This window comes from Vombatus ursinus, unplaced genomic scaffold, assembly GCF_900497805.2.
Source record: "Vombatus ursinus unplaced genomic scaffold, bare-nosed wombat genome assembly UNPS02014820.1, whole genome shotgun sequence".
Classification (NCBI taxonomy): domain Eukaryota; kingdom Metazoa; phylum Chordata; class Mammalia; order Diprotodontia; family Vombatidae; genus Vombatus; species Vombatus ursinus.
In genome coordinates, this window is record NW_020954598.1 from 11,674,749 (window position 1) to 11,699,033 (window position 24,285).

Sequence of the window (24,285 nt, forward strand, 5' to 3'; positions counted from 1 at the left end):
GTCATTATCTGCTCTCTGCTGGTGATCCCCTCCCTTCCAATTACCTTGTACCTTTGAATCTATTTGGTTTATGCTTTTTATCACAGACACATATGCATATATACTGTATATGTGGTACACGTCTCCTCCTTGAGAATGTAAGCTTCTTGAGGTCAGGGACAATTTCATTTTTGTCTCTGTAGTCCTACTTCCTAGCACAGTGCTAGGCACTTAATAAATGCTTATTGATTGATTCCTCTGATCAGGAAGCCTCACTTAAAGGTGAGCTCTTGCCAGGGCATCACCTTGCTTCTCAGCTCATCAAGTTAGCTCATCAAATCAGCTCATCAAACAGCCGAGCTCTGAAAAAATGGGGCACTGGATTAAGAAGCTCTGATACTGGAGATGGAGCCTAGAAAGGTCTCTGGTACGGCCTGCTTCTGTGGATATACTACAGTGGAAGAACTTCAGGCACCTGGGGGATCTGGACTAGGTCTAAGGTATGAGAAAAGAGGACTGAAAAGGGAAGAGAATACCAAAAGGACCTGGGAACACATAACAAGGCTATTATAAGGCCTGAGGTGATGTGACCCTCTGTACCCTCCCTCACAAAGCAAGGACGAGAGTGACAGTGAGGAAACCCAAACAGGAGTTGATGAAGGAGACACACCAGAAGGTTGTTTTGGAGAAATTCAAGCCAAAGAGATACCCGAAGACAAGTCCATTATCTCCCTCCTCATTGAGAAGTGAAGAAGAGGTTGGAGTTTTCAGGGGCCCCAGGACAGAAATGAGACTTTCTGTAGTTGGCTTTATGTAGATGTACAAATGGAGCCTTAACGAAAAGGAAGGAGCAGCTGCCCCAGTGAATGTGGAGAAGTAACAGAGGCACCTTGTGATGTTGGCAATCTTCTGGACTCTGGACAAGGACAAGAAGGAGTGACAGGAGGCCAGAGACCCAGCAAAGAAGAGGGGGAAAGCCCTGGATAATTCACATTCTCAGAATCAAATTTGGTGGGCCTCACAGAACATGGGAAACAAGAAGTGAAATTTCTCTAACTCTACTGAGATCCATGCAGTTCACTTGTAGGGGGCAGTTTTGATACCAAATTATCCTTATTATGCAAATTTCCTTACCAAGTGGCTGGTTCCCAGTTATGCATGGGGAGCAGTGGTGGGTACATCTGCTTCCCGTTCTGCCGATTCACAGAGAAACCATCTGCTTGGCCTCATCCCGAACAGCCTGTGCAGAGCTGATTAACTTCCTCCCGGCACCAGTGTAGGGTCAGCTGGTTGCTGGATGCTGCAAGGTGTATGTTTGACTTTTTTTTTTAACTGTTTATGAACCAGGACCCTGGCTTCTCCTGGCAGATAGGAAGACATTAGACCTTGTGATTTGTAGCTAGAAGGTAGTAATTCTCACCCTTGAGAAACCTCAGAGGTTTTGATGGATAAAACTGGGAGCTGATGCATATTCCATGTCCTGACTTTAGGCCTTTCTATGAAAACAAAACAAAACAAAACCAACAAATGAAAAACAAACAAACAAACAAACAAAACATCTGGAGAGGCAGCATGTTTGGGTAGATACAGGGTTAATTAGCCTTGGAGTCCAGAAGACTTAGGATCAAATCTTGCCACTGACATATTCTGGTTGTGTGACTCTGGGAAAGTCACTTTAACCTTTTGCAACTGTGTAAGACTATAACTAACAACATGAAATAGAGGGAGGGAATTTCCATACTGGAGTTTCCATGTTAATAACATAACAGGTTGTGATAGAGGGGTTTTGGAGTTTGCAAGGAATTTGTATGTATCATAATATGGACTTGTAATTAGAGTTTTACAAAAAAATTACGTTGAGAGAGATAGGACTGGGCTTTCGATTTTAGAACTCCCTGAAGAAACTCTATCAATTCAAGTCAGCGCCTTCTAGGCAACTTACAGTCTTAGACAGTGGCCCAAGTACTAAGAGGTTAAGTGACTTACCCAGTGTCAAACAACCATTATGGATCACAGGCAAGACTTACACTTGGGTCTTCTTGGCTTTGAGACCAGCTCTTCATCCACTACACCATGCTGACTCCCGTATTGGTTTCCCTTTGGAAACAATTTCTCAAACACAGTATCTTCCATTTCTTTAAGAGCGAGGTCAGAGTTGTCATACTGACAGTATTAATTAAGGGAGTATTAAGGAGGTTTGACTTCTGTTCTCTTTCTTAGTGATTTTGTCCCTTTCCTTGATAGGAATGTATATGGTTCTTTAATCCTAAGCATGGACTAAACCCGGAGCTATCTGTTAAGTTTAATATAGTAGACTGGAAAAAAGACAAATTGGCTGCTTCTGGGAATATTTCTCCAGACCAGAGATCCTTAAACTTTTTTGTGTCATGGATCCCTTGAATAATCTGAGGTAGCCTATGGGGATCTTCTCAGAAAACATTTTCTAAAATTCATAATTTAATTTTATAATTTTACAATTATTATAAGTTAAATTAATAATTCCAGTTAAGTTTAGTTTTTTTCCCCATCCAAGTTCATAAACCCGCTGAAATCTGTCTATAAGCCCCAGGTAAAGAACCCCTGCTCTGAACTGATGGATCCTCAATGTTTTTGTTAATAACGGTGTCTTGAACAAGTAGGCACTTAAGGGGAGGGAAATAAGCTTTTATTAAGCACCTTCTCTGTTAGGCACCCTGCTAATGTTATCTCAGTTGTTTCTAATTAACAACCCTATGAGGTAGGTGCATATGATTCCCATTTTACAACTGAGGAAATTGAGGCAGACTGAGGTTAAGTGACTGGCCAACAGTCACACAGTTAATACAAACAAGTGTTTGAGGATTTGAACTCAGGTCTTCCTGAATGCAGGCCCAGGGCTCTATCGATTGTACCACCTAGGTGCCTCTATAATATCTGTTGAATTGAACAGCTGTCACCATCAACATAAATTTCCTTGGTTCCCTTTCATTTCTCCCCTTCTACTCTATAATCTGCATTTCTGGATACTTCTCATATCTCCAGGTACCACAATCTACATGTGCTAATTCCTTGGGTCCCTCTTTACCATTTTTATCATTTTTAGTCCTTTCTGTCCACAATTCCCTCATCCATCTTAGTCATTTGAAAGTGTCCTCCATGAAACAGAACAAATCCCAGGAAATAGTCATTTTTCTGGGGAAACTCTTTAGAGGAGGAAAAGTTTCCATATGTAATCCCAATGACTTTCTAGTAATTTACAGAAAGTATATGCAAATCATCTCTCAGTCACTTCTGCCCAGTATTATGGGATTTCAGGGTGTAGGAACAAATTTTTTCTTCTCTCTCTGCATTTATGGGTTTCTGGGTCATTAAATGACCCAATGGCATCTTTTCCTTCAGAGTGACATGGCAACTCAGGAATTTATCTATATTATAACCATGTAAGTTTTCAGTGGAAATTAATTATCAGTGTTGATAATTAACAGATCATTTTAATATTCTAGGTCACTGATAGAGTGGAACCGTCCAAGTTAAAGACACTTTGACCACAAATTTTGCAGCATTTGTGTTTACATTCTCTCTTCCTCTTCCTTCCCTCTCCTTTGTCTACCCTCTCTCTTTTTACCTTTTCCCAGCTCTTAAATTCTTGGTATGTGTCTCTTTACAGAGTAAAACAGCCTATCACCCACTGAAAGTGGGGAAAACCAACTCTGAATATCTGATGTTGGCAAAAGACAATTCAGTGTTTCTCTTGGCTTCACAGTTTATTCAAATACCTTAAAGGGGTCTTAGAAATAACTGAGAGCAAGGATTTTTAACCTGGGGTCTATGGATAGTTTTCAAGAGGTCCATGAACTTGGCTGGAAAAAATTACACCTTTATTTTCACTAATCTCTAATTGAAATTTAGGATTTCTTTTCAATTCCCAATTTGGGTAACAAGAATTATTTTGAGAAGGAGTCCATAGGCCTCCCCAGCCTGCCAAAGGGGTCCATGGCACACAAAACCTGGTTAAGAACCTCTGATCCACATCAGCCTCCTTATTTAACAAAGGGGAAGCTCAGAGAAGGTCAGTAGCTGGCCAGGGGCAGGGCAAGAGTCTCATTTTTCTGTATATCAACAATACTAAGATTTTCTTCAAGTGGAATTAGCCAGTTTTGCAATTTCAGGGTCAATAAGCAATAGTGGAAACTATTTGTTATTTAAAACAAAACAAAAAGTAACTCAATGAACTGTGTCATCCATGAGAATATCAGTGTGGCACAATGGATAATATATACGACTTAGAATCAATAGGACCTGGGTTTGAATCCTACTTCTATGTCTGTGTGACTCCAAGAAAGTTACTCAACCTTTTTATTCCTCCATTTCCTAATCTGTAAAATGAGGATGATAATAACAGCTTTAAAGAGCTGTTATGAGGCTCAAGTGAGATAACTTATGTATGCAAAGAACTTCGTAAGCCTCAAAGTGCTTAATAATTGCCAGCTACTTGTTGTGGAGTCAAGTCCAACTCTTCGTGAACCCACTTGGTGTTTTTGTTTTTTTTTTTAGGCAAAGACACTGGAGTAGTTTGCCATTTTCTTCTCTAGACTATTTTGCAGATGAGGAAACTGAGGCAAACAGGGCTATGTGACTTGCCCAGGGTCCCACAGCTGGTGTTTGAGGCTGGATTTGAACTCAGGTCTTCCTGACTCCATGCCTGGCTGTCTATCCACTACACCAACTCACAGCTACCTAGTGGTCAGCTAGTACTAGCTTCCAATCGTAGGTGAACTCGCTGTTACTCTGTGATCTAGTGATGCTGGCCTTCTTGCTATTTCTCACACAGGACATTGAGCATTTTCTGATCAACTCAGAGCATTTTCACAGGCTCCTCCTGGCTTCCTTCAAGTTTCAACCTCTACAAGAAGCCTTTCCCAGTCTCCCTTCATACTTGTAACTTCTCTTTGTCGACTATTTCCAATTTATCCTGTATATATTGTTTGTATGTTGTCTCTTTCGTTAGACTGTGAACTCCTTGAGGGCAGGGCAGGGTTTTTTTGCCTTTCTTTGCATCTCTAGAACTTAGTACAATGCTTGCCACATAGCAACCACTTACTTAATGAATGCTTGTTGACTTCATTTGATATTGAAGAATATAACATTAATTATGCTTGGTTGGTCATTGTTTTCCAAGTAGACTTCATTGTTGATACTTTATGTTTTGTGGAAAATTACAAAAATTCCATATTTCATTTTAATCTCACTTTAAGGAAACTTTGTAGGTAAAAATCTATTTTTTTTAAAAAGAGAAATAATGGGGTGATTTTTTTCCTTGACAAAATAACTTTTGCTTTACAAAAGCATTTATTATAGGTGGCATCCTCTCAATGTCCTGTGTCAGGAATGGCAAGGCCAGCATCACTAGATCACAGAGTATCCAGTATGCTTACCAAATTTGTTAATAATATAAATATGAAAACATAGAATCAGCATTCAAAAAAGACTAGAAGAGATGGGTCAAATCCACTAAAATGAAACGTACAAGGAATAAGTGTAAAGTTCTATACTTGGGCTCAAAACGTTAACTTCTTCACAAGCCTCTGCTGAGCGAGGCAGGGCTATATGATACAAAAAGACCTGGGGGTTTTAGTGGACTACAAGCTCCACGTAAGTCAACAATGTGGTATAACTGTCAAAAAAGCCAAACTGACCTTGGGATACATGTTGGGATTGACAGTACTATTGTACTCTGCCTTGGACAGATAACATCAGGAGTGTTGTGTTTAGTTCTGTGGCTGAATTTTTGAAAGAAAAAAAGGTGGAGCTGAGGACAGTGATTGGGATAGTGAGGTTCTAGGAATGCTTAGCGTCAAGAAGAGATGATTCCTCTGTCTTCAAGTCTTCAAAGAGGTGGCATGGAGAAGACTCATTAGAATTGTTTTTCAGAGGACAAAACTAAGTATCAGTGGGGGGAAGTGGCAGAAAGGTAAAGTAGTTTTATGTAGTTTCTAACCCTTAGAGCTGTCCCCAAATGGAATGGACTGTCTCTGGAGGTAATAAGGTGCCTTTCACTGTAGAACTTTTAACAGAACCCAAATGACCACTTGATGGGAATGTTCAGGTAGATTGGATTACATGACCTCTGGGGTCCCTTATAATCTTGACAGCCTAGAACGATTTTGATTATTCTGTATTGCCTTCTTTCAACTTTAATTCCCGACTTAATTCTGAAATTGGGCGGCTAGATGGAACTCACTGCTTAGGTAAACTACTTGAAGATTCTAATTGGGGTTTGGATACTCTCTAAGAAGCAGGGTCAGAGGTTTTTAGATTTCAGGTCACCTGACACCTTCTCTTTGGTCCCAAACTTCTCATAAAATTCCTAAAACCCATAAGGTAGGATTTGACAGCAAATGTTACAGATTTTTTGAGAAATACATTTATTTCCTCAAGCATGTGAAGAGAGACTGCAGGATATGTCAAGAAGGTTGTCACATCTGGAGTCAGAACACCTGGGTGGGCACCGTTGGTTAACTTTTCCCTCATCTGTAAAATGGAGGGATCTGCTATTCTTCACAGAGCTTAAACGATGTAAAGCGCTTTGTAAACCTCATCATGCTGTATAAATATCAGCTACTATTATTGCCTGTGACTAATAAGAAATGCAATTGTCTGCTCGAATTTCTCAAGGAAAGTTAAGTGAGCATCCTGTAGTTCTTGAAAGAGAAACTATCAGCTTACCTAGATAACTCAAAAGTAAGGATCAGCAAAAGGTATTCTTATTTATTCTCTTCCCATCTTCACCTTGAGACCAAGAGAAGAGGCTAATATTATTCTATGTTTGTCTACAAGAGAAAAGCTAGCCTTAAATCTTATTTTTTTTGATTTTTTTTGTAGCCTTGTATCTTGAGAGGTAATAAGTTACTTTTCACTGAAGTCTTCATGTGGAGACTAGATACACACTTGACAGGGATGTCGTGTTACAGTAACAATTGTTATAGCTAGCATTGATATAATACTTTAAGATTTGCAAAGTACTTTACAAATATTATTTCATTTTATCCTACTATTATTTAATTTTATCTTACTATGCTATTATTCCCATTTTATAGATGAGGAAACTGAGGTAGATAAGGTTAAGTGACTTGCCCAGGGGCACATAGTTAGTAAGTGTCTGAGGCCAGATTTGAACTCAAGACTTCCTGACTTCAGGTCCAGTGTTCTATGCAATATTGCAGAGAATTCCTGAACAGGTCTGATTTGAACTAGACAATCACTGATGTTCCTTCTAGCTCTTAAATGTCTAAATTTCTCTTATTTCAGGTTTGGCTCCCTATTAACTCTAATATCACTTATAAACCTTTATTTTGCACATTTCATGCTTTTCATAACCAGGCCCCAATCCCCAACCTAACATTTCCTGGCATATTATACATGACTTTCCTTCATGCCTCCAAGATACGGTCAAACTGGCTTTTTTTAAAAACAGTTCCTGCCATCTAGGAGCTCATTCTTTTCCTCTTTTTTATATTAATTTATTTAGTTTTAATTTTCAACATTCACTTCCATAAGATTTTGAATTCCAAATTTTCTCCCCCTTCCTCCCCTGCCCCCACCCCAAGGCAAGAACCTGATACAGGTTCTACCAAACTGGTCTTCTTATTGTTCCTCACACCCTGGCACTCCATTTCTTTCTGTCCCCTTCTTAAGGGTTATCTCCCATGCCTGGAACTCTTTCACCTCTGCCTCTCAGGTACTTCAAAATTCAGCTCAAATACCACCTTATGCATGAAGACTTTCATGGTTTTTTCAATTTATGCTTATGACCTCTGCTCCCAAGATTAATTTTGAATATAGTTATATGTGTATGTTACCATCTCTTCTGCTAGAACATAAGCTCCTTGAGGGCAGGGATTGTTTCATTCCTGTCTCTGTAGCACGAGTGCCTAGCCCATATGAGGCACTTAATATTTGTCGATTAATTGGGTCATCTATTCATTCTCTCCATGGCGATGTTGCTGAGTGAACATTTAGCCTCTGATGTAACTCTAGCTCCAATCAGACCCAGACCTCTTATATTCTTGAAGTACTACTCATGCTTTTACTCACTTTTTTGGGAACATGGTGACTGAAATCCTCCCCCTTCTTTTTGCTGTCTATTTTAAAAGGGCCTCAAGTTCTGATCCTAATGTTGCTTCCTTCAAGAAGACTTCTCTAATTCTTTGTGGCCTAAGTTGAGATCTCCCATCTCTGTGTTAGGGGCTTCTGCTCCACCTGTTGACCTGGAGTAAGGGGAATGCTTCAGGCAGGGTACATTCCCATAAATGCACTGAATATGTCAGTACTTTTTGCTTTCCTCTTTTCTCCTTCAACCCCCACAATTACTCTCTTCATGGTAATCTTTGTGGTGAGTTTTAGATGTGACGTGAAGTTATAGAAGCACGTTAAATGATTTGTGGAAAACAACTAATGTCTTCTACCAAAGAGATCTTCTTGTCATCTTTTCTATCACAAGAGCGAGGATCGTACACTGGACCTGTATAGCTAACATTTAAACTATACTCTCATACTTCCGTGTATGCAGCTAGAGACAGGCAGTAGTTAGTCTATCTGGCAAGAACTCTGGGCCTGGAATCAGGAAGAAATGGATTTGAATCCCACTTTTGACAATTACTATTGTGTTACCACAGCCAAGTCGCTTCATCTTTCTGATCCTCAGTTACCTCATCAGAGACTTGGGACAATAATACTATAGTACTTGCCTCACAGGATTGTGGTAATGATTAACTAAGATCATATCCATAAACTACTTTGTGGACCTTAAAACCTAACAGAAAGGTTTGTGTTGGATAAACAAAAATTCAAATTGGGATTATGAATTAAACTAATTTTTAAAAATATGCTAGACCTCAGACAAATGACTATTGTCCTTCAAAGTAGTTGACCTTAGGATAACATTGATTATTCCAGCAACACAGCCATTTCTGAAAACACATCTAGAATACTTTGGGAACAGCCTTCAGCATCGGTCTATAAATGACCCAAGAAAATCACTCTCGTTACTTTATAGCCATGTGTAAGCTATTAATCAGCTTGATGAACCACTAGTATTATTTCCTAAATTTGACTCCAAATGGCTTTTGGCCACAGGCAATTACAAAGTTATTCTCAAAGAATGAAGATTCACTATCACTTAAGTCAACTTTTAACAATGGTATCTTTTTTTTTTTTTAATCATGATCCCTTTGATAGTCTGGTGAAGTGTTTCTCAGAATAATGTTTCTAAATGCATAAAATAAAATACACAGAATATAATGGAAACCAATTAGGAAACCTGTTGTACAGTTGTCAAAATATGAAACAAAACCCAAATTCATGGACTCCCTTCCCTTCCTGGAAAATATTTATGACCACTGATACAGAAGAATGTGCAACAGGAGGTGTGCTAGTGTGCAAAGAACACTGGGTTTGGAGTCAGAGGACATAGGTTTGGTTACTGATCCTGTTTCTTTACTGCCTATATTGTGTTCATCAAGGGATTTCATTTCACATGGCTTCTCATTTTCTTATCTGTAAAATGAAAAAAGCTGAACTATATCTCTAAGTTGCTTTCCAGTTTTAGATCCTTTGAGGCTTTCAGAGTAACTTCAAAGAAGGCATTCTAGAAGAGTACTGAGCAATAGCTGAAAGCATCATTGGGACAAGCAAGTTGCCTCTCAAATAGACAACTGTCATTTGGTTCCGCAAGTCCCAGTATGGCTAAAAAAATTATCTGCCTTGTTACCATAGAGTTACACCTTGGATGATGACTTGGTGAAGCTTATCACAAGTTGGGCCATCCTCACGTCAATAACACATGCTGATATCTATCTATGGCAGGGAGGTCCATTATCTGCTTTGCAGGACCATTTTCAGAGCTCTTGTGATGGCCCCAGGGACTGCCTATGAGCCAAAGTGTGCATCTGATGGGGCAGGAAGGCATTCATTGAATTTATCTGTGATAGAATAGAAGAAGAATTATACTATAGAAGAATACACTATACACTACAGAAGAATTTCAAAACGAGTACAAAATGATATTCTTCTATTTTTTTGCAGTTGTACCTTCCTTTCTTGTATTTACAATTCAACAGAAAATTATTAACATAATCACTATCAGGGATAGGTTGGAAATACATGCTTCCCTCCTCCACCACCCCTCTGCCCCATCACAATTCTGTACACAGATTTGCCAAAAAGATACTTCAGGATCTGAATGGTCTCGGATCTCACCATTGTTGAAGAAGATCTTAACAATGACCACCCAAACAATTATAAAAAAAAGTACAAGAAAGCATCTGAAACCATAAAAAAAAGTACAAGAAAGCATCTGAAACCATACTGCATATTTCAGATGTGACCAGACATTTTTCACAGTAACTGCTCTTTCTTAAACAGCATATGCACTTTCTTTTATTGACACCTATACATTTTAAATACATCTAATTTTGGCTCATAACAAGTAAAAAATAATTTTTAAAAATGAACAAAACATATGAACAAAAGCATCACACTTTACATCAACTAAGAAAATTTAGGATTATTTTGAACTGTTGACCCTTTTTTATTGCTGAAAATTGATGGATGAAGAACTGTAGGACATGTTGCCTCTTTGTTTGTTGATGTCTGTTTCATCACTTACTTCATATTTTATAGATTGATGGCTGTAACTCAAACTTGGAAACCAAACCAACCCAAATCAGAAAAGTTACAAACCCCCCCACCCAAATAAAACAACTTTGTGCCAAGTAGAAGAATTTCTATAAGTATAACAGATTACAGTCTGCAATTGTTTTGACTTTAAACTTAGAGAAAACTTGCATCTATTTGCAGTGTGCTCTGGAGATCAGAAAGAGTCTGGACAGGAATTCAGTGATAGTAAATAGTAATGAAAATAACTGATAGTGGGTTGTGTTTCTAATCATTTTGACTCCTCCTAAAAGAGTAGGATGGTTCTACACTTTTAAATGCTATCTTTGCCAATGAAAAAAGAGGAAAATACAGTGTAAGAGATAAATAAAGGTTCTGGTTTTTAAGGTCGTAAGCTATGAAAGGGGGTGGGTATGTGAAATGGCAATTCTGATTTGTGAAAGACAGGTCAACAAGTTATTCTTAATCCTCTTAATGCCTATACGCATTTTAAGTGCAATGTGGAACCTCTCCACTCCCAAAAGGGAACACAGCTAGGTGCACTTCTCTCACATGGGTGTACCCCAAACATCGCACAGGCGTATCATCACATAAAACAAAAGGAGGCACAGAATGTGTAATTCTGTGTACAAGAAAAGTGTAATACCATGCAAAATTCTACTTTTACCAATGAGAAGAAAACTTCTGATACAGAATGTGGGCACATATCAAACATAATTTAATTACACATTGACATTTTATGAAATCTACAATAGTTGAAAGGGGAAGAATGGTGTTACAATATAAAATCACAGCAAAAGGATGTGTAAATATAAGTTTATACTGGCTATAAAAGGCAAGAGGAAAGTAGGATAAGAGTTTCAGAAAAACACTCCTTCAGGAGCAGCTATATACAGTGCTGGGTACAGTTGTTTGGAATGTCATTGGTTAAAACAAATTGCATAAACTAGACTTCACTCTTTTTATGAGATGGATGAACGAGTATGAAAGTACATTGCCCTGAACTTGTGCTCTCAGCAGGATACCATTCTGTAAGCATTTACTTTCAATAAGGTCTATCCTTTTTTTTTTTTAAAGTTCCATATAGAATTTTAACGATCTTCCATTTGTCAAATGGATAAAAAAGAGAAGTGGTGAAATAAGAAGATAGGACAGGTTTTGCCTCTTCTTTCCTCTGCTTTGAAGTATCCTCTGCAGTACATGACAAATTTCCATTTTACTTATTTCCAGTGTTTAAATATTAATCCTGTCCTGGAAAATATGAAAATTTGGGGGGGGCAAAGAAACACCTGTGCCCATACTAATTCATGGGTATATCAGTAAGACCCAACTATCCATGAATAAGAATAGTTGTAGGAATGCTAAAGAAATTCCATATTTAAAGAATCACTATAAACCCAGGACATTTCAGATCAGATCAATAATACCATACTTTGAGAACATGGCCTATTGTTGGTATCTGACAAAGGCTGATTATTGAGGTGGAGTAGGGGAATTCAAACCTTGGAAACCTTGGAGAAAAGAATAGTGATGATCCTTTCTCATCCCCTCCGAATACTTTGGAAATAACCAAGAACTCTATTAATATGGAGCAGAGATGTAAATATATTAACATTTTTGCCCTTCTGTGCCTCAGTGTTAGTGGAGAACTGTTCATTGTTTCTCTGATGCATACTTAAAAAATAAAACATTTTTACTAAAACAGTGATACAAATTCACATGGAAATAGTCACCTGACTGCTGTAAAGAAAGCCTTTACTTCTTGTCTTTACAAAGTAAATATTTAAAAAGTCGTCTCACTACTATGGGATGTACTCATTAGATCATAGTGATACTCTGCCATCTTTGTTACCACCTATCTTGTATGCCCCTTATGTGATATTAAAAACACGTATTCCCATTTCAGCCATACGACATAGTTAGCAATGTTATTTCCTAGTAACTTCTGATGCCTGAAATGGTGCAAAAGAATAATAAATCACATTTACTCATGGACAAACTTGTAGGCCCATATTCTAGTGGAATGGATTTTCCAGTTATAAGGATTTAAGACAGAGAAAGAGGAATGGGGTGGGATGGTTCATATACATGTGTGTTTATTAAGGAACTGGATTAAATTTTAAAGGAGAAGATATTTATGGGAAGAGAGGTCAATTAAAGAAGTTTGGAATGAAATTTTGGCCTTCAAGAAAATAAACATTTAGAGAGGCAGTATGGTGTAATGGATAGAGAATGACCCTACAATCAGGAAGATGTGGTTTTGAGTCTCATCTCTGACACACACTGTCCGTGTAATCCTGAAAAAGTAACTTAATTTCTCAGTGCCCCAGGCAGCTCTTTAAGACTATAAGTTATAGAGAAGGTGTCCATCTGCAATGGTAAAACGCAATCCTCATCAACAAAAATACCAATGCAGTGTCAGATAGAGTAAAATATTTCAAAGGGACTTGAATTTCTCTGCAGGGGGTAGGGTTTGCAAAAATGATTGGGGGTCATGTATGGGAACCAGTAGCTTAAAATAAAAGCTCTAGTGCTTGTAAAGAAGTTCCATGTGAACAGATGGAGAAGAATGTCTAAATGTGACTATGCACCAGTAATATTTGGCCCCAAATGACTGGAATAAGTTTTGGCAATATCCTTGAAGGTTCTATAGGCATTGTGAAAAGGTCCTCGAAGTAAAATAAGACCGTATAAAAAAGATTCTCCTAATTAAGCATCTCTTCATTGTCAGCTTAGGTTTTTCTCCTGGAATTACCTTTTCTAAACAAACTGGATATTTTCCTATACAGATAATGATTCCAAATAACATTTTCTTTAAAACACAAGCAAACACACACTCCCACACAGCAAGAAGGAAACATATAAGTCCTTGGAAACAAGAGTTCTGGGGCCTCATAATCCTTCTAATTCAGACGAGTCCCAAAGGGTACCTCTGATTCTGTCCTCAACATCATTTTACTCCTATTTTCTTTAAGATAGCCAAATATCTTCTTGTGTACAGACTATTCATGGAAAGTCACGGAATCCACCTGATGTGAGAATCTGAGTCTTAGCAAAGGGTCACAAGTAGAAGTGGACTCTTTTCTTTTCCAACCCTTGGCCTGTTTTTGTATGGGTTCTCTATGAAATTAGCTTTTGGGGGAAGGGATGCTTACAAGAAGCAAAAGATGAAGGAGGGGAGTCTGATCTAGCAGTCTACAAAGCTCCTACTTACATTAACTAATAATTTTTTATGCTCTAAAATTCAACCCTGCAACTAACAATAAAAATCTCATTGCTCTCTTAAAAAAAAAAGAAAGAAAAAATGAGTTGCAATTGTACAACCATCCAATACATGCTTCAGAAAGGAAGAAAACAGGCATCTGATTCCTTTTTCTCCTGATGCCTTTTTTGTTTGTTTTTTTGTTTTTCATATGTGTGGATGTTCATGCAACTCTAGGCATAGACTACTTAAGGTTACATTAGCAGAGAAGGGAGTTTTAACTCATGTGGAAACGGTGCTCCCCTCGTGTTATGTGGGAAGAGAATTCATACCTGTCCTGACTGTGATAGCCACACATGTTGCATTCGAAAGGATCACGGAAGCCATGGCAACCCATGTGGATAGTATACATCACATGGTCCAAAAAGAGGACCCTGCAGTGTTCACATTTATACACCTTCAATGGCTCCCCATTGTTGCTGATCACTTTGAAAGCGTCTTGGGAATTGTCAGTTGCTGCCCTCAGGACATCATAGGGCCTATGCTCTTCTTTTATGGACAAACCATTTCTGGCATGTTGGTTTATATGGTTTGTCAGGTAAATGAGGCCACTCCGTTCCTCGTTATTACTCTCTGTGTCTGTGGAGTCTTGGCAGCTGTTGCTTGGGGAGGCATCTCTTTCAGAGGAGATGGATTTAGCCTTGGAAAGCAGCAATAGATTTTCCACGGCGCTGTCCTGGGCTGTGTGGTTAGGGCGTGGGTGGCCATCTGCATGGGGCTTGTGAAGCTGGTACATGGAGCTGATGACTGGTACAACCTCGGAGCCTGGGGGCGTCTGCACCAGTGGGCGCAATGATTCAGCCCCAAGGTAGCTAATGGCATTGTTGATGGCCTGATCCATGACATGGGTCTGCATCATTTCATTCTCCTTCTCATAATTGGTGCTGGCATCATATGGGAGATCTGACAAGCATTTCTCACCTGACAATTAAAATGGGCAGTAGTCAGTTAAGACCTGAATTTCTCTAGCATTTATTTATTTCTTATTGAGAACCAAGATTAGTCAGTTAACAATTTATCTTTATGTGTCAGGCACATTGATTACATGAAATAATCAATAGGAAAACAATTTTAATTGTTTAAACAATTGTTAATTAATGATTTAATTAAATAATTTTGGCATATTGGAAAATATCCTGGGGAAATAATAAAAAAAGGCAGGCATACAACACAAATTATTTTAAATATAGCATAATAAAAATAATCAAATGAGATAATGGATGCAAAGCTTTTTTTAAAGTGATATAAAATTTTAGCATAGTGTAATGGACCCAAAGCCAGGAAGACTTGGGTTTGAGTCCTGCCTCTAACACATACTGGCTGTGCAACTCTGGACAAATCCCTTCACCTCTCAAAGCTGTAGGCGACTCTCTGAAAGACTTCCACTGGTCACACTGAGATTCCTTACACCAGTATAAGGAGTTCCTTATACTAATGAAATCATAGGTCTGGTTCCTTTCCATCATAATCATCATCATATTTGGTATATCTATTGAAGGGATTAGCTGAGGATTTATTCTATCAGTTAAGGATATTATATTGAATTTCAATGGTAATCATCTCTCCACAATTTCGGACAAAGAATATATCCCTGACACTCCCTTGGCAAAATGAACAAGTTTTGCTCTCGAGATGTTAATGTAACATTTGACATTACAGTGATGGTTTGAGTATGACCTTGTGAATGAAGACCACCATTTGTGGTTATGTCACTGACTTAATGAATGGTTGAATACAACTCATCTACCGTGTTTGTCTTAGCTTCCTCATCCTAGCAGAGGACAGACAATGATTCACTTCAGAGCATTGTGTCATGGTTTAACTCATGTGTGATAGTCAAGAGCTTTAAAGACAATTGCTTTCACAATTATAACAAGGATGGTTTGCCTCTTTCTTCTAATTCTCTTCCCCTTCCCACCTTTTAGCCGACTAGATTTCTAATCTCCTTTCAGAGAGATGATGATAATTACAACAATAAAAACCCTCTTTTAAGTGCCTACTGCTTATAAGGTCTTCTGCTAAGCAACATGGTCCAGTGGAAAGGGCACCAGATTTGAAGTCAGAGCCTGAGTTCAAATCCTGGCTCTGCTACCTACTAACCTATATGACCTTGGGAAAGTCATATCACTTCTCTTGACTTCAATTTCCTCTGTAAAGTGGAGAGAGTTGGGCTCTGAAGTCTCACCAAGTTCTAAATTTATGATCCTATGATCCACAGGTATTGGAAATACAAAGGGGAAAACTCTCCAGTTCCTTACCTTAAGGAACTTTTAGATTGAAAAGGGAGGTATGACATGTAGAAAATTAAGGATGATACAAGTTTGATTTCCATGAAGTAAAAGAAATATAACAGTGAAATATAAACTTCTTGACGTCAGGGTCTATCTTTTTTCTGTCTATCTCCAATGCGTAGCACAGTGCCTGATATATAGCAGATGCTTAATACATATTTGTTGAATGATATAGGGAATAGTATAGGAAAATCAAAGAGAGAGAGAGGGGGAGAGAGAGAGAGAGAGAGAGAGAGAGAGAGAGAGAGAGAGAGAGAGAGAGAGAGAGAGAGATTACTTTCAACCAGGAGGGATTTGAAAAGGCAAAGCCTAAGAGTTGAGCCTTGAAAGAAGAACATAACTACCTATGAGAGCATTCTATCCCCATTACCGAATGTAGTAACACACATAGTAGGTGCTTTAACAAATGTTTTTTGAATTGAATAATAGTGGAGAACAGAGGACCATTTAATAAGCATGAAGTTGAAGGTAGAAACAAAACCAAGGGAATTACAGGGAGGGAGAAAGGGCAACAGTTTTAAAGAGTAGGAAGAGATCTATCAGAAAAATATCAATTGTTTAATCCCAATTTTGTTTTTATAAGCTAGTTTTCCAATTCTTTAGATATTTCACTATGGAAAAAGTACAATCAATTTCCTTTGTCATATGTTATTGTTTTATATGTCACAGGTATGGCAGGGTTTAAGACCAAATGGTGTCTAATGCCTGTAACATGGAAGTGGTGCAGTCATTAATTAGGGCCCCATTTTACTTCAGTTCTAAAAGCTAATTATTTATTTGTTTTAAGTGAGGTGTTCTGTCTTCAATAAAGCCATTAGTTTTCATTAATAAAAAAAGTGTTTGAATTTCTACAAATATGATTTGATGTTGCTTCTCTTACATTTCATAAGGGCCTCATTCTTTCCAGTATGATAATGATATCTGTCATCACTGTATTAATTTTCTGAGTAAGGAGATTATATATATGCACACATACATATATACACATATATGCCTGCATATAAACATATGCAGGTATATATGTATATATAAGATATAAGTATATATGTAAATATAAAAACAGAATCATGCTTCATGAATTTGCTAATTGGACTTCTCTGTTGTGGTCATTAGCCATTGGTAACATGTATACACTCTCTCTCAAACTATAATGTCCCATAAAGACTGCCATATTCCAGCCTCCTTTCTTATCTGTAATTGCATATTCAACCCTGAGTTTGCATTCATTTTAATCCAATTGTAGTCATTAACATGGGATAATGGGGTTCATTTAGCAGTTACTTGCTTTTTGATTATGCACCCTTATCTACTGAACCAAAGATCTTTAGAATCTAACAGGGAGAAAAGTTTCAATAAGTCATCATTCATACAGATAAAGTTAATCAAGTCTAAAGACTTTTATAAACTAAGTGACAGATATCCATCTTACAAACAGAGAAAATGGGTGGTGCTTCTGTTCACATAAGCTTAAAGTAAACAGTGAATACTATTTCTGAATCTATACATGGAGTTGTCACTGTTCTCTCATCAGGTTTTTGAAATGATGATGAACATACTGGTAAGACTCACATATTTTACCAGCCTTTGCTATAACTGAATGCATTTTAACTCATAACTAGGAGCTCAGAATTTAGAATTCTTAGAACAAGGAGTAATGAATGAAAGTTGCAGAGGAAGATTTTGGCTCAATAGAAAGAAAAACTTCCTAATTAGTGATACAAAAGCTTGCCTTGGGAAGAGGTAGCTTTTATGTCACTGAAAGGGAATGCTTACTCTGTTGACTTCTTTTCCCTATTTATTCTCATGATCATTGCTTTTTTTTTGGAATTCCTGCAAATTTCCTGGAATATATGTATATATATATGTATATGTATGTGTATATATATATACACACACACATACACACATACATACATACATACATACATACATACATACATATATATATACATACATACATATATATATATATATATATATATATATATATATATATGTTGACAATGATAGGTTTAAATCTGAAGGCTATATTCCAAGCATAAACTTATCAGAGAAGAGTGTAGAGGAGTTTTATGTAACGATGCCTTTAGGTGTGAAGATTTAAAGAATGCCGGATATTTCTGCTCCCATCCTATGTAGCAAAATCACAGCATGCACATTATTGAAATAGATGCTGATTTTAATTTACTAAATGCACTTGGATTTTAGTTGCAGAGCTTAAGCTGAAGAAGTAAAAAGCATCTCTTTTCAACTGGATTTGTGAATGTTACTTAGACAGCACTGAAGGTTGAGTCTCAGGTTCATTATTTGTTAGCTTTGTTAACACTGGGCACATCACTGAACACCTCAGCCTCACTGTCTTCATCTGTCAAGTGGAATCAGATCACTTTTAATACTTACTTCAAAGGGTAAGAGTCAAATGATAAAGTACATGTAACTGTAAAGTTCTGTATAAATGTGGGTTATGATTGTTGTCGATTTCATTCACAAAGCCCAGCACTAGCCATTTACACAATTCTCTGAACCAGCAGGCCTTGCTCTAAATTCTATCTATAGGAGGCCCAGCAACAACATAGATGGAAGGCACACAAAATTGAGACAAAACAGATTTTTTTTTAACTGTCCATCTGTCAATAAACATTTATTAAGCACCAACTAATGTCTACAAATGAGCCTTAAAAGGGGAAGAAACATTCAGCTTACCTGTTTTTTTTTTTTAAATTTCCTCCTCCTTTTACCCCCTAGCATAAAGCAAGTTTGAAAGCACCCATTAGCATGTTTGGTTTTTAAGAGACATCAAACGTTGAACTCTTACCCACAAATTTCTGAGGCATAGAGCTCTTACGTTTGGCGACGTTACTTGCTAGTCTATCCAGCACGAGGGATCTCTCGGATCCAATCTTGCACAAATCTTCGGCCATTTCACTATGGTTGGTTTCTTCTTTAATGACTAAAGCCAAGGGAAATCAGAATGGTCAGCAATACAGATCTCAATAAGTTTAAGGGCCCGTTCTGCTAAGACAATTGAGTAAAGTTGGAATAACTCAAGAGAAGCCCCTAGCTGACTTTCAGTGCTCATAATGGTAGTGGCCAACTCTTAGAAACCTAGTTCATTTTTTATTATTTATTTTCATTTCTATTTTCATTATTTATTTAAGTGGACTATTTCAAAGTCCACTTAACTTTTTACAGGGGTTTTATATTAGATCCTCAAAATAACCCTGCAATTTAGACAGAGCAGGAATTATAATTTATATGGAACAGATGGAGGTACTCAGGCTCAGAGAGTTAACACATCCAATGTTATCCAAAGTGCTACTCATACAGAAGCAACTAGAACTCAGGCCTCCTGAATCCTAGATCAATGTATTTTCTAATATACCTCACTGTCTCCCATGTGCTAATTACACATGCTAGTGCTAATGATAGGAATCCAAGTACAAAGAAACATGTAGTTGCTTTGCAAATGAAGCATCAAATGTTCCTATGTGTTTCAACTGCAAAAGGTTCAGGGTAGTGCACAGAGGATTTTCTATTGAGTCTTGCTTAGTATGATCCAAAGGAACTCCATTTTCATCAGGAACTCTCAATGAGCACAGTGGGTTAGTGATGGCCCTTTAGTAAAGGAGAGGCCATTCAGAGATGATAGTCAGTCCTTTCTAATTTTTCAGAGTATTGCCATGAAATCTAAATTCAATTTTAATTCGTTTGATGGGTTATTATTTACTTAAATACTGACCTCCTCCAGTTATAGGAATTTGTGGTTTTCCTCCAGTACTCAAAAAATAGAAAAGAGGTGGTTGATCAATTATGCGCAGTAAGAGGAAGTATTTAAAAGTAGAGCTCCTTAACCTGGGGTCCAGAGGTGTGTGTGGATAGATTCTGGGGGATCTGCAAACTTGGCTGGGAAAAAGTACATCTTTATTTTAATGTGATTGGTTTCCTTTTTAATTCTATGCATTTTATTTCATGCATTCAATAATGGCGATGATAGCTAGATAACATTTATATAGTTCAAAGTGTTTTTACAAATATTATCTCTTTTATCCTCACAACAATCATGGGAAGTAAGGTGGTTTATTATCCTCATTTTACAGATGAGGAAACTGAGGTAGGCAGAGGTTAAGTGACTTGCCCAGGGTCACAAAGCTAGTAAGTGTCTGAGGCTGGATTTAAACTCAGGTCTTCCTGATTGCAGGCCCAGCGTTCTATCCACGGTGCCACTTAGCTCCCTTTAAACAACAATATTTGAGAGCACAGAAGGAGTCCATAGGTTTCACCAGACTGCCAAAGAAGTCTGTGACAGAAAAAAGTTTAAGAGCCTCTGGCTTAAAGTATGCTCATAGAGTATCCTCAATAAATACAGTAATACTGTAAACTGACTAACTTAAGGACATTATGCAACACTGAAGAAAATGAAGAAATGTGGTCTAATTATTATCATTTGCTCTCCAGTGGGGACATATATTGTTAAAGCTATTGCTGCTCTTCCATAAAATTTCAAGTGCTTATGTGATGTAATTGAATAAATTATAATATATAATATAATATTAACATACAATATAATAATATATAATACAAATTACATTAAATTATATAATCATAAAGTGATAAGAGATCTTGGAGATAACATAGCACATCTTAAAAGTGGGGGAAACAGAGTCAGTACAGTTTAGGGAAAGGAACCCTTAGATTTGGATTCCAAAGTACTTAATGGACTCAAATTCTGGCTATTCTACTTTTACTAGTAACCATACGACTGAGCCATGAGACCTTTCCTGGCTCCTTCTCTACCCTCCCCAGTTGCTGGTACATCTCCTCCTCAAATTACCTTGTATTAATTTTGTACATAGTCTGTATATAATTACATGTCAGCATGTTTTCTCCCATATTAGAATGGAAACCCCTTGGAGAAACGGACTTTCACTTTGGTCTTTGTATTCTCAGAATTTAGCATTAGTGCTTGGCACATAATAACTACTTAATAAATGCTTATTTGTTGATTGATTGACTTAATCTCTCTGGTTAAGAGGATTGACTTAGATGATCCTGAAGAGTCCCTTCAAACTCTAGATGCTATGGTCAAATCATCAAGTACAAGTCAGACTAATCTTATGTCTATTTTGATAGAGCTACTAGACTGGCAGATGAGAGGAATGTTAACAAAGTATTTGACAATGTCTTGTGATTTTCTTACGGACAAGTTGGACAGATATAGAGGAGATAACAGAATTACATAGATTTGGAGAGGATGCTCATGGGGACTTGGATCTGTGCTGGTTAACGTTTTTATCAACAACTGGCATGTAGGGATAAGCAACCTGCTTATCAAGTTTGAAGATTACACAAAGTTGGGAGGGAGCCAAAAGAGTCTTACAGGCTAGAATGATGGGTAATTAAAGAAGATAGAATTTAATAGGGATAAATGTAAAGTTCTTCACTTGGGCTCAAAAAATCAAAACCAACTGCACAAGTGGAGGTTGGGGGCGGAATGCCTAGGCCAGTGGTTCTCAAACATTTTTGGTGTCAAGATCCACTATTTTTTTTTTTTGTGAGACAGAGTTAAGTGACTTGCCCAGGGTCACACAGCTAGCAAGTGTCAAGTGTCTGGATTTGAACTTAGGTCCTCCTGACTCCAGGGCCATTGCTCTATCCACTGTGCCACTTAGCTGCCTCTAGATCTGCTCTTAAAAATTATTGAGGACCCCTCCCAAAGAATTTTGGTTTATATGGATTATATCAATAAACAACATCTTATTATTATTATAAAAATAGTTTTGACCTCATGGACCCCTTAAAAGAGATCCCTAGGCCATACTTTGAGAACTGTTAGTTTGTGTATAAGAGATCTGAGTTTTTTTAGTGTATCTATACACTCAATCATGGTTGAGTGTGATGTGGTGCTTAAAATAAAAGTGAATACCACTTTAAGCTGCATTGCAGCATCATATACAGAAGAGGGAGACAAGGTAGAGGGCACTAAGACAAGAGGAAGACTGGAAACCATCCTTTACAAGGATCAGTTGAAGTAACTGAGGAAGCTTACATAGAAGATAAGACTTAGGAAGGACGTGATAGCTTTTTTCAAGTTTTTGAAAGCAGCAGCACAAGAATTAAGATTTGTTCTGGCTTGTCCTCAAAGAGCAGAACTACGATCAATGGAGGAAAAATATCTTAACAATTAGAACCAGCCCAAAATGGAAGTCTAAGCGGAGGCAGAATGGTGGTGGGGATGTCACAGAGGGGATTTCTGAATGGGAATAGATTGGATTGGATGGCCTCTGATGACCTTTCAACTCTGTGATTCTTTTCTTTCATTAAGGCAATTGGGGTTAAGCGACTTGCTCGGGGTCACACAGCTAGTAAGCATCAAGTGTTTGGTCTGAGGCTGGATTTGAACTCAGGTCTTCCTGACTCTAGGGCCGCTGCTCTATCCACTGCGCCACCTAGCTGCCCCTCAACTCTGTAATTCTTTAACTGACTACTCAAGACCACATAGCTAGTCAGTGGTTTAAGCTACTTTTGACATAATTACACTGTTTATTAGCACAGTTCAAAGTTCACATCAAAAGACAACTTTCACCTAAATCCCAGTGAGCTAAATTTTCCTGGTGTTCATGAATGAATTCTGTACCATTTCTCCTGTCATGCTTTAATAATAACAGCTAGCATTTATAGAGTGCTTTATGGTTTGAGATGCACTTTAGAAAGAGCATCTCCTTTGATCTTCACAAGTAGGTGCTTTTATTATCCCATTTTATAGTGGAGGAAACTGAGGGAACAGAGGTTAAGTGACTTGCCCAAGGTCGCACAGATAGTAAGTGTCTGAGGCTAAACTTGAACTCAGTTACTTTGAAGCAAATGAGGGAGCCAATCTGCCTGAATTGGGTGATTTAGGCCAGAAGTGATTGAGGTAAAATGCTAGAGTAAATGACTTAACACTCCAAGCCCAGTGAATTCAGGAATAGTTATGATGATGATGATGATGATGATGACAGTTAATATGGGCCGGCTCAGTCCTCATAACAACCCTGGGAGCTGGATGCTATTTTTACCCTCATTTTACATATGAATAAATTGAGGGAAACAGAGGTTAAGTGTCTTGCCCAGGGACACACAGCTAGGTGTCTGAGGCCAAACTTGAACTCAATTATGGAGGGTCTACTACACATCGAGCCCTGTAGTTGGTATTACAAAGGATATCAGAGTGGTCTGTGAGAAGGTCTCTGCCTTCAAAAACTTTATAGTGTCTTTAAGGAATCAATTGAACATCAGAAGTATATAATTCAGTGCTAAACTGAATACAGCCAAGAGCCAGAACATGTGGTACTGAAAGTAAGCTCCATTTATTTTGAAGCTAGAAACATGGTCATAATGTTTTATGGGACATCATTCCTTAGGAAATACTGCCATTTTCTTTGTCAACAGAATACAAAAATCATCACTTTGGGACCCCTAAATATCCTAAATATATTCTGTCATAACCTCCTCCAGTCCTGGGAGTCAGGAGGAATATGGGTTTGAATCCTTGCTCCAATGTTTACAGGCTGTAGGACTTTAGATAAGTCATCTACCTTGTCTGAGTCTCAACTTCCTCATCTGTCAAATGAGAGTAATCATACTGTTTACCTCACAGTGTTGCTGTAAAGCTTAAAGTACTATTTAAATACTGATAGATTATTGCGACTCTATGGTAATACCCTTTATTATTAGCTAATGAGTTGACTAATGCATTTGGTTGTATAAAGATCACTGGGTTTTAACCAAATTTAACCAATCCTTTCTATCAAGCCAAGTAAGTTGACTCCTCTTTTCTGTTTTTAATCCTTCAACAAAATCAGAAGCGGGTACAGCTTATGGCACCATCCCCTGTCCTACCCCAGCTTCTTTCCATGCAACTATCAGGTTTATCTACTCTGTATTATCTGATGAAACACCTTCATGTACTACTCCAGAGCTACATTAGGAAAAGAGAGCATCAGTGCTCAGAGGTCAAATGCAACCTTTGTGTTTCATCATTTGGCTGTCAGGGTCAGACAGATATGTAAAACATGCAGCTAATCAAACAAGAGACAAGCTCACATGTTACCCCCTCTCACA

The 24,285-nt window shown here is 37.8% G+C and overlaps 1 protein-coding gene across 16 annotated transcripts in view; it reads right to left on the reverse strand.

Moving 5' to 3' along the window:
* Positions 1 to 11,327: 11,327 nt before the first annotated feature.
* The window catches only part of IKZF1 (IKAROS family zinc finger 1), a 136,271-nt gene continuing 123,313 nt past the window's right edge, over positions 11,328 to 24,285 (reverse strand). For 11 of the 16 annotated variants that reach the window (XM_027837000.1, XM_027837004.1, XM_027836996.1 and 8 more), the window contains 2 exons: positions 19,001 to 19,135; positions 11,328 to 14,815 (listed from right to left, as the gene is read on the reverse strand). In XM_027837000.1, coding sequence (XP_027692801.1) covers positions 14,112 to 14,815; positions 19,001 to 19,135 — 839 coding nt within the window. In that variant the 3' untranslated portion in view covers positions 11,328 to 14,111. The remainder of the gene's footprint in view (positions 14,816 to 19,000; positions 19,136 to 24,285) is intronic. The other 5 variants (XM_027837011.1, XM_027836997.1, XM_027837009.1 and 2 more) reach the window with 2 other exon arrangements.